This window comes from Epinephelus moara, chromosome 16 (assembly GCF_006386435.1).
Source record: "Epinephelus moara isolate mb chromosome 16, YSFRI_EMoa_1.0, whole genome shotgun sequence".
NCBI classification, from domain to species: domain Eukaryota; kingdom Metazoa; phylum Chordata; class Actinopteri; order Perciformes; family Serranidae; genus Epinephelus; species Epinephelus moara.
Window position 1 is genome coordinate 6,881,130 of NC_065521.1, and position 11,868 is coordinate 6,892,997.

At 41.1% G+C, this 11,868-nt stretch overlaps 1 protein-coding gene across 5 annotated transcripts in view; it reads left to right on the forward strand.

The window, feature by feature from the left end:
- rtel1 (regulator of telomere elongation helicase 1) overlaps positions 1–11,868 on the forward strand; it is a 63,767-nt gene that overhangs the window by 9,167 nt on the left and 42,732 nt on the right. For 4 of the 5 annotated variants that reach the window (XM_050064605.1, XM_050064603.1, XM_050064604.1 and 1 more), the window contains 6 exons: positions 75–168; positions 789–870; positions 1,926–1,986; positions 4,321–4,396; positions 7,156–7,240; positions 8,580–8,645. In XM_050064605.1, the coding sequence (XP_049920562.1) occupies positions 75–168; positions 789–870; positions 1,926–1,986; positions 4,321–4,396; positions 7,156–7,240; positions 8,580–8,645 (464 nt within the window). The remainder of the gene's footprint in view (positions 1–74; positions 169–788; positions 871–1,925; positions 1,987–4,320; positions 4,397–7,155; positions 7,241–8,579; positions 8,646–11,868) is intronic. The other variant, XM_050064602.1, reaches the window with a different exon arrangement.

An 11,868-nucleotide genomic window follows, 5' to 3' on the forward strand; every position in this document is an offset into this window, starting at 1 on the left:
ACTACGGTATTGCGGTATGTTTCATGTGACTCTAAAAAATACACTAATTATTGTGTGTCGTTATTGTATCACAGCCCACTACACCGATCTTCCCAAGATCATCTACGCATCCAGGACACACTCTCAACTCGCACAGGTCATCAGTGAGTTAAAGAACACCTCATACAGGTAAGCTGTCATTTCTAAACATTACAAGATGTTAGGAATACTCTTTGATTATGCACAATGACTACTGATGTGTCTGATAACTTGTCAGGGTCAGCTCAGAGACATTTAAACACAGATGAGAGTTAGGTAATTTCTAGTAAACCCATATATCAAGCCCCTTTCACACTGGAAACAGCTGATAGTAGGAATGAGCAGCTAGTAGCAAGAGGGAATCACAAACCTGACAGACACTGTAAAGATGAGCAACTGGGGAGACAAGGAATTGCGCGCCCTCCTTGTCCTCGCAAACGAAGAGGCCATTAACCATCAGATGACAGGGACGGTGAAGAACGGGTCAACTTACGAGAGGATCGCCGAAGGACCGACTAGCCGTGGCTTCCCTCCCATGTCACTGTTTACATCACACGCTGAGCTACACGTTTTGTTACTTGCTTACGCCCCCCCTTGCCCCGAAAAGGGCACATTCTGTATAAACAAAAGTAGGTAAGCGGCATTTTACCGCACTCCCCGATTTTGTTTTTATACTGCCAATGCTGAAAGAAGACTGATTGGGCTTTCCTGCAAATTTGCACAACTCCTATCTAAAAAGGGCTTCAGTGTCTGTCTCTCTGCTGATTCAGGCCAAAGGTGTGTGTGCTGGGATCCAGGGAGCAGCTGTGTATCAACCCGGAAGTGATGCGTCAGGAGAGCAACCATGTTAAGGTGAGCAAACTACAACACTGATTTAATCACGTTGTAAATTTCCAGGGGCATATATGTGGTGCCATGTCAGCTGAGCTATCATCAAGATTCAGACATGCCCACAAATCCTCAAAATTTCTCACAGCTTACTCAGTATGTTCACATGCACAGTTAAGTGAGCTGCAGTTATAGCTCAACTGGGCCATTAATTGGACTACTGTCCTTGTTCCAGTATACAAGCACGGGAGAGGAATCAATGTATTGACCGAAGTATGTCCAACTCCACTACGATAGGTGGCGATATGCCCCCTTACAGCTTGTTAGTATTGAACCTTTTCCAGTCAACCTATTACATGACAGGCCAAATTATTGCCATTCCGTGTTTACCTCCCATCCATGTATTTTGAAATATTTAACTCTTTCAGCTGACACAGCATGAACTGTGTCTCCTCATATGTCCAAAAATGCACTGCTCTGGATGTTGATTTTGCCATATTGTTACCGGCTTCTTCTTCTGTTATGCATTTAATGCTCTTTGACTTCTGAGGCAAAGCACGGGGTGGAAACTGTGGAGCATGTGTGGAGCGCCTAGGCCAGTTTGGGTCCAATTGACTGTTTACATGCAAGAGTAATTCGACTCCCAATCACATTATCTGGGTGTGTTAGTCTAAAATTTGATTTAGTAAGATTTCAGTCAGACTAACATGTTAACGTATTTTAAAAGTCCAGTTTTAGTTGGACTAACACAATAAAGCCATTTTCTCTAATGTCATGTAAACTTACTGTCAGTGTTTTCAAACTCAAGTGTGTCTGAGATTTTAAGCAGCAACAATGAGCTGGGAGAATGAGTGGGACTCTAACAAAATCTGATAAAAGCTCCTTAAATAGTAACTGCTGGGTTTGTATGGATGACCTGATGCAACAGTCTATACTGGCTAAATACATGTGGCTGCTTCTCTTTAAAGAAGACTCAAAAGTTGCAGTTCATGAATTGAGGATGGAAAGTGGGTTTTGAACCCATTTTTACAGACTTAAATATATTTCTTGCTTTGGATTCCATTCCATCTGTTTTTCAGGTTCATATGTGCAGAGCAAAAGTTTCCACCAGGTCATGTGTCTACTACAACAACACTGAAGGTAATGTTTTCACACTTTTTTATTTATTTTTATTATTTATTGTTGTTTGCACTTACAAATATACATTCAGGAAGAAAGAGCAGTAAAAAAAAAACAGTTAAATGTGCAGGAAAGATCATAAAGCCCAAAGGGCTCATAAGCGACCCTCCTTTCTTAAACCTATAAATAACTATACTGAAATCTATGGATTGCTTGTAAATAAGAAGGGTAAGTGCTGGCCCAAATTATATTACAGTAAGAGATGTAAGGATAAATTAAACTGTAATACAAAGTTAGAAGTGTGCTCTTTTTCAAATGCTGTTTAACCCTTTGTATAATGCCCAACGATTTTGAAACCTTCTTACAAACAAATTCACAATGATTCTTACAACAGAGTTTCTCATCAGTGTTTACACCTAAGAATTTCGCTGATGAAACTTGTGCAAGTGCATTGTTATTGATATAAATTTGGCTCTGTCTGCATTGTAATTCTTGTTCTTATTTCTGAAAATAATGAAGTTAGATTTCTTGACATTGAGTGATAACTTGTTTAACTTAAACCAATGGGAAAAATGAACATGTCCAGCATTTGGTTTGGCAATAAGGGAATCAAAATTCTTGTCAGTGACAAAGAGATTTGTGCCAGCGAATAGTATAGGTGACAATAAACTTGATGCATTAGCAAGATCATTATATCAAAAACAACAAGGGTCCTAGAATGGATCCTTGTGGAACACCGCGTTTTAGTACAGCCAGCTGTGATCGATTACCATTAAAAACAACAAATTGCTCTCTGTTGTTTAAGTAATTATCAACCCATTGTAAAACCTGTTTTTTAAAACCATAGCAACATTTTTGATAACAAAATTTCATGATTCACCGTATCAAAAGCCTTTAAAGAAGATGAGTGGGATAAAATCATATCAAGGAGGTTTCCAGAGATTTCAGAATTAGGTTATTACAATTCAAAATGTTCCATCAGTTCTACTAGTACCCTTGCAGGCTATTCAGACTTGGTTTAAAAGAAACACCAGACTGTTGGAGGTGTAGCAGTGAGGCGGGTGACTTAGTCCATGCACTGTGGTCATGCTCAAAAGTACAGGCCCATTGGATCAGAGTCCATGAGTACATCACAGAGGTTACAGGGGTAGATAATGAGTTTTGTCCTGGAGTATACATACTTAGGTATCCTCAACCCACTGACCACATTGTAAAACCTCTGGCAAATTGGATTCAGAAAGCTTTGAAGGCCCATTATTTCAAGAATGGATCTCAGAAATGGGCAAGAAGGCAGCTTTTGAGAGAATATCTTATAGCCTAATAAATGAGGTAGAAAAATATAATAATAAATGGGGAATGTTTCTGCATTTCCACTCACAACGGGGGGCAAGTGAGCACACTTGTCTGAGCATAGGGGGAGTGATGTGGGGGATTTTGCTAAGTACCAGGCTCACAACATACATGGTGTGTGTATATTAATATGTTTGTCACAAAATGTTATGTGTAGTTGTACACATGTAGAAACATGTTGTCAGTAGTGCATACAGCTCTTGTTGGGATTGTAATGAGTGCAGGAGGGTGGATGTGGAGATGGCGCAGCTGGGGTAAGGAAACATTTATATGGACACTATTAGATGGACACTATTTAGTCTTTTACAATAGTGGCCAAAAGGGAAAATGCTTTCTGTGCCACAGGGGATTTTTTCGCTGCAGTACTGTGAGTGGCCACTGGGAAAAATTTGCTGCTAGGCTGAGCAGCTTTCCGGGGGGCCTGTAAACGCTAGCAACAATTTCAAACACAAATACACAAATTGGCTTCAGTACTAACTTACAGGATTCACAGACAAAGCACTTGTCTTTTGCTGGACACATTTTCCCCACTAATACAACATGCTAATGTTACTAGCACAAGCTTTTGGCATCTTAAATAATATAAATTTGTTTAGCAGCTAGCGGAGATTTCCTCTGCTCATATAAGGCCAGGAACAGCAACATTTAACAAAGGTAACACACAAAATTCAGCTTCATTACAACTCACAAGATTCACCAACAAAACAGTTGTTTTATACTAAACATGTTTTCCTCACAAATACAACATGCTAACATTAGCTTAAGCCTACAACTTTAAACAATGTATATAATTAGCCTAGCGGCTAATGGACTTTTCCTATTCATATGAAGCCATGATTAATCACACACAAGACTTAAAATGCTATTTTGTGGGGGCCTTATTGTCTTCACAATTTATTGCACAGAGTATGCATCTACACAGAGCCTACACTGCAGGTACAGCGTCAATTCGATGCAGAAGTATAAATCCCACTCAAGTCTTGATTTTCATCTTTTCTTCCTTAGAGAAGAGCACTGACAGAGACTTGGTGAATTCTATCCTCGACGTGGAAGACTTGGTCAAATTTGGCAACAAACAGAGGTGTGATTTGTGTATTCATGTTCACTTACTTGTCTGTTTCCATTACCAAATCTCTGTCCTGCTTATTAGAAGTCCAGTGAAACAGCTGATGCATGGTTTTTGCTAAATAGTTGTTTGTGGAGTGTGGGGCGGCAACTAATGTTGATTAATCTGATGATTATTTTCTCAGTCATCCATTTGGACCATAAAATGTTAGAACATACTGACAGTATCTCAATCTTCAAAAGGACAGTTCACCGTAAAATCCAAAATACATGTTTTCCTCAAACTTGTAGCACTTGTAGTGTTCCTGTAGTTTGTTGACATCACGCCCACAAGCTATTCTGGTGTGGTGGTATGGTAGACGTATGGTGGTCAGGTGACCACCCGGTGTGCAGCAGTGACCCAACACAGACACTGAGGTCCTGTTTATACGACAACGATTTCAACTGAAAACCGTAAACTTTAGTTGCGTTTTGGCCGATCGTTTACAGTTTGTAGTTCCTCTGAAAACGGAGACTTTTCGCACATGCGCATTACGGTTCCAGTCACTAGGCATGCCCACCATCACAACAACAATGCCGAGCTCTGTTTGTGCTGCTCACCCTGTTGATTTGAAGTGAAGTGTTGATCTGTTACTGCAGCAACTCCACCTCTTCGTCCATCCAAAGACAAGACAAAGTTATCTGTGCATGCTTTCGCCATTGTGTCTTCTTTGTTTTGGTTTGTAATCACCGCGTTGTAGAGGAAGGCGCTTCAGTGCAGGTGCATGGCGTCATGCCGTGGTGTTGCTTTGCAAATTTACACTGCCACCCATTGGCCTGGCGTGCATACTACAGCGTTTCCAGTAGATTTTGCGGCTCCGTGTGAGCGGGGATTGTTTCAATAACGTCGTCATATAAATGCAGAAGTTTTTTAAAACGCAAAGGACAGACTTTTCCGTTTTTAGAGAAACCGTTGTTGTCTAAACAGGGCCTGAAGAAGAGCATGAGCATGACCAAGAGCAGGCTGAGTTGTTGGCGAAAAAAACGCAACGTCTATTACATGGCGATACTTTGGATTCAGGTACGGTGACGTTAAACAGAAAGACGTGTTGTGTAGAAGTTTAAAAGTTAAAGTCGCCACGTCCCACGGCAACATGACCAATCTATATCAACACTTAAGACAACACAGAGAAAAGTAGGAGGAATGCATGCGAGAGAAAGCCAAGCCGTGTAACGTTAAAGACAAAGAGACAACTGAAAGCCGCCAGAGCCTCATAGAACAACATCCAAGCACAGTTACGCATACATTTGTAAGTGTCATGGGGAAATCACAGACTCCATAACTAATTAGAAATTGAGCAATTTTGCTCGGTTTCGGCCCACTTGACACGCTGCTGTGTTGTGCTATGGCTTGCTGGAATTTGTCATTTACGTGACAACGCCTGAATGCTGAATGCTGCGCTGCTGTGTGAGCAGCGTGTTTGACTGTGCCCAGTCTGTTCATGGTTATTTACACTGTCCATAACAATAACTATGTCAGGTCAGGTCAGTGCCCCCTAATATAATGTAGGGGAAACATTGAATCAAGCAAGAAGACTAATGATGCCATTTTTTTATTACATTGTAGTCGCAATCGCAAATCACGATATTATCCACTCAAATCACAATTGCACATTTTTATCAAATTGTGCAGCACTACTAAAATGTTGTCAGAAACATGTTTTAGCTTACAGTAACACTGTAGTATAAGATCATTTGATACCAGCCAGCCGCCATTGTGTCAAACAAACGAGCTACATTACATCACCCACCAGTGGGAGCATAAATGGTGCGTTCGTTTTGTACTCGGAGGTCGGAAATTCCCAGTTCCCAGTCGGAAGTTTAAACTCAAATGCACCCTGAGATCGGATTTCCAACTTGGAGCAACTGCATCAACCCCAACTTACAAATTCAAGATGGCTGCTGGTCACATACATAGTGAGTAAACACTCTGCTAAAGTACTGTTTATAGCAATTTTATCTTATTTGTTTTACATTAGGTCAGCCTCATCTGCGGCTTTCATCAGTTGGAGTGCATGTTGGTTTTGAAGCTGTCTATACTCCGAAAGTGCAAGGGCAACAAAGGCTTTCTTGCGCGCGTCCATGTTTTTTTCCGACTTGTCCACCGTTGTCAACTAGAATGCAAAAACTGTTGTCAACTCGGAGGTGACGTCATTCCCACTTCCGACTTCCGACCTCTGTGTACAAAACGAACGCATCGTTATTAGTCTGGTGTGCTGCAGTGCCTTCTGGTAGTTGTAGGTTTTCTACCTCTTGAGCAAAAGCAAATACCACAGTCCTTTTTCTCCATTTTCTTTGATCATGTAGCAACTCCTCAAAAGTACTTTCTTCTACTTTATTCTACATAGACAGCCCACTTTTATCAAAAGACCATCTTTCCAGCTTTCCCAGCTCTTTCCACCACCTGAATCCAGTCACAAACACCTACACACATCGACTTTGGACTGATAATATTTTAACTTATTTTATTTTATGTCTATTTTAATACCGCTGTATTATTGTTGATAAGGGGAAGTGTGGTTGTTGTGTTTTTTTATGAGCTGCTGGACAGTTGAATTTGCCTTCAGGTATGCATAAAGTTCTTTCTATCTATTCTATTCTATCTTCTATGTGAAATACCTCTTCAAAGAAAAGTTTCCCTCCAGGGATAGTAAACTGAATCGTAGTCTTTGTATGCAGTGTGTACACTTGAATTGAAAGTTGAACTTTCAATTGAAAGTTGAACTTTTTCTGCAGGGTCTGTCCTTACTACCTCTCCCGTTCCTTGAAGCAGCAAGCAGATGTCATTTTTATGCCATACAACTACCTGCTGGATCCGAAGGTGAGCTGACTCACAGAGACAAAGCTTATTTCCTGCTTTATTACTTTGAGGCTGGGCAATAATCTGACTCTGAATCTGCATTGAGTGATCAGCTCCCAGTCTGTCTGTAAGCGACAGATCCCTCTCACTCACTGCGGTGTGCTGGGAAATTAAATCAATAAATGCAAACACTTTATCGCTTCCATTTCTCCCGCTGGTGCTGACATGAAAGACTGTAAATGTCTGCTGTCAGTGAGCCTGGTGAAGGCAGTTTGGCCAGCTGTAAATACGTATGTGTGTAAAATGGGCCGAATGCTGTCCTTTCAGTTCCCCAGGAGCTGCTGCTGAATGGCTGCTTCTGTGGACAGAGACACTGAATGCAGGTCAGAGTTGGTGTGGATTTAAAACTTCTATGTCATAGAGCTGCACAGTTCATCGAATTGTAATCACAATCATGATTTTGGCTTCCCACAGTTATATGAACACTTGCAGCTGCGACATTGATGTTTAAAATCTGTGCTCTGCTCATAGAAAACTCCGCTGCACATCTAATCAAGCGCTTTCTAACCTAACAGCCAGCCCCCACTCTGGGGATCTGTCCGCTGCACCTGCACCCTGCAACGGCAGCCTGTGAAATATTAGGACTGGATGGTATATCGATTTTTGACAATATATTGATATATTTTCAAGCAAGATATAGATTTAGACAATACCATTTATATTGATATAGTTTGAAGTTGTGTCACATAACGCATACCAGTGATTATCTCTTTTCTCACACTCTCTGCACAGCTCCGCCCTTAACACTCACTCCCAAATTCCCATGCAACACTAAGAGAGATGTTTAATCTGTGTGTTCATTAGTCTACAGTGCGACATTGGTCTATATGTTCCACTGCTACACTAAATCAGTCTGTGAGATGAATGAAGGTACTGCAGTAACACACGTACAATACTGTGGGCCTTTTCCTCTGTAACTTTTAGCCGCGTCCAGTCAAGCCACGTTACGCTGATTTGTGTTTCTGTTATCAGTTTAGCCGTGCAGTGCCACACCGAGCTGTGCATCTACTCCTTCTCTGGAGTAGGTTCAAAAGCCAGGCCATCAGGACTCAAGCGGGTAGCGGTGGCGTCTAGCCGCCCGCAGCCAGTGAAAGAAAAGTGAAAGTAGTGCTCTGTAGATTTAGTTTTGGGTAAAAGTTTTGGAACAATTGTATTTATGTTTTGCTGCTAGGGGATGCACTGAATTCGGGTGAAGAAGAACCTGTATTTAAGGTTGTGTGTGAGAGAGAGAGAGAGAGAGAGAGAGAGAGAGAGAGAGAGAGAGAGATCTCCAAATAAATTCTTTCCCTTTGTTCCACAGAGCCGCAGAGCGCACAATATTGAGCTAAACAGAGCTGTGGTCATCTTTGATGAAGCTCACAATGTGGTAAGCCTCTGTCCTGGACATAGTTTTTATTAGATATTTAATACTCTATTGTTTCTAAAACTAGGCCCAGTGAGTGACCCTGACCTAGGGAACCCACTGGTTGTTCTAGTTGTTACTGGTTGATGCAAGTTAAATTGTGGTTACTCTATGTAGTGTTGCTGTAATTTGAAGCATTAACTGGCACAGGAATTTTCCTTCAGGATAAATAAAGTGTTATTGAACTGAATCAAATTAAATAGTTGTTTTGACAGCTTTAAAGGTCTAGTGTGTAGGATTTAGTGGCATCTACCAGTGCGATTGCAGATTGCAGCCAACTGAAACGTTCCTGTGTGCCAAGCATGTAGGAGAACTATGGTGGCTAACATGAAAACATAAATGGCCTTATCTAGAGTCTGTGTTTGATTGTCCATTCTGGGCTACTGTAGAAACAACATGGCTGACTCTGTGGGAGAGAGGACCCACTCCACATGTAGATGTATACAGCTCATTCTGTAATAATGAAAACACAATAATTATTAGTTTCAGGTGATTTTACATTAAAGAAAACATAGTTATGAATATTATATTTCATGTCTGCCAATATAGCGCCCTAAATCCTACACACTGGATCCTTAACATGTCTTTGTACTTGCAGCATGATTAATCCTACAAATAGAAAACAGCACAAACTTTCAGACAGTCCTAAAGACATTCTTGCGCTCAGCACAGCTGTGCACACGGAAGGTGACACAAGTTGTGAGAAGAATGGGGGGGAAAAGGAGAGCTGAAGGACAAATTCAAACCCTGCATACTTTCTCACCTCCACAAGCATAGAGTCTCATTTATAGCCATTGTGTTTGCACAAAACAGGGCCTTCCCACACAAAAGTTGTGTTCTTCAAAACAAACTTGATGGGAGAATGTGAGCACCTGTAGGGAAGCTCTGACCCATGTGTATGAACATTTTGAAGACGGGAGAAATTGGCGAAGCAGATTTTTTATCTTAAATTTAAAAAAATTAAATTTCAATTGTTACTTTTAGATCCAATTCATCAGAAACATTCACACTAGAAGTGTTGTTTGTACTTGTGCTAGTGAGCCATAACTTTTCCATAATCACCTTTGATTGTAAAAAATTATAAACCAACTCAAATCTCACATTAAATTCTGTTAAATATTTCATCAGCTCTGTCTCACTATCGCATTCCCACCCCCAGAGCACAGAGAGGGAGAGACTGTGTGCTGCTGACACTGGTGGTCAACCGTGGAGTGCACCACAGCTGTTGAATTGCACACATCATATAGCATTAAAGAATTGCAGAACACAGCAACGGTAGTTTTTGATATTATCTTCTGATACTGGGCATGTATTGCCAAGTATGATTTTAGTTTTCATATAGTTTTTCGGTGTAATATTGTTGCAATGAACACGACTTTGTTATCACCGGAGACACCATGGTGCTGCCACTCATACTCTATCTTGAGCAGTCAGTTCACCTGGCACATCTTCACCATCTGCACATGTAGACTGCGTAAATTAGCAAAGTCTGGAAATAAAGCCAGTGACACCTCTCAGACAGTTTATAAACTTGATATCCTCATTAGTCCTAATCATAATGCAGGCCAATTTCACCACAACAAAACTTAAATAAATACAGTGTTTCCCACATAATTGCAATCTATGGGTGGAGCGGGTCAGTAAATACAGCGCAGGTGGAATCCCTGTTTTTATGCCTCCCCGCCAGTGACAGCTGTTGCCGGAGGCATTATGTTTTTGGGTTGTCTGCCCATATGTCCATATGGTGGTCCATACATTCGTATGTATGTACATCCATCCCATTCTTATGAATGCAAAATCTCAAGAATGCCCTAAATATATTTCAGTGGTCAAAATATAATAAGTGATGCCATTTTATAGCCAAAAGGTCAGCTTCACTGTGACATCATTATTTTCTGCATAAAACACTTCTCTCGCCATTATTCAACATCATATCACAGGAACAGAAGGGGAGACATTTGGTCAGACACTGAATCAGTGACATTAATCTTGGTTTTCCACTTTGAAACCGTGCTGATTGTATAGATATTATGTGCTGCGGGGGGAAAGATGTTTATGAAGCATCTATGTTTTCACAGACTTGGATGTAAACTCTAAGTGCTACTTAACTGGTGCAAGACCAGGGCACAGTAACTTAAAATTCCTGCAGCAGCAGTTTGTAGAGTTTTGAGTTGTGGGATGGATAATTGATCAGTCGATCTGATTAGACTGATGAATGAAAGGAGCAGCTGTTTGTGAGTGAAAGCAAACTTTAGACCCAGCAAACTGAAGGTTAAGTTTCACTTTCACTGCAGCTGGCGTTCTGCTGCTCCAAATGTGCCCTCCGTCCATGAAACATGAATTCCAAGCAGAGCATGATCGCCCCTCTTCGGAAACTGAGCCGCAATGCAGTTTTCCAACATGATAATGACCCAAAACACACCTAGAAGATGACAACTGCCTTGCTGAGGAAGCTGAAGGTGAAGGTGATGGACTGGCCAAGTATGTATCCAGCCCTAAACTCACCTATGGGCCATCCTCAAGCTGAAGGTGGAGGAGCGCAAGGTGTCTTCACATCCATCTGCTCCATGATGTCATCATGGAGGAGTGGGAGAGGATTCCTGAAGCAACCTGTGAGCTCTGGTGAATTCCATGCCCAAAAGGGTTAAGGCAGTGCTAGATAATAATGGTTGGCACACAAAATATTGACACTTTAGGCACAATTTGGACATGTTCACTGTGGGGTGTACTCACTTATGTTGCCAGCTGTTTAGATGTTGATGGCTGTGTTTTGAGTCATTTTCAGAGGAAGGTAAATCTATACTACTATACAAGCTGTACACTGACTACTTTAAGTTATATCAAAGTGTCATTTCTATAGTGTTGTCCCATGAGAAGATATAATGAAATATTTGCAAAAATGGGAGGGGTGTACTCACTTATGCGAGATACTGTATATTCCATCGCTGCACCCAATAAAAGGTTCAGCACCAAAAATAGAAAATCAAACATCATGGTTGCCTGCCTCAAATAAATTAATATGAAGGAAGCCCTGAAATAAATTAGTGCTGCACGATTAATCTAATCGCAATCGCGATGTCAGGCTGTGCGATTACATAACCGCATAAAAAGCTGCGATATGCGATTTAATGTAAATAAATGTTAACGTGTGTGCCTGTGAACGTGACTGCCTCTCCCACAGTGTGTG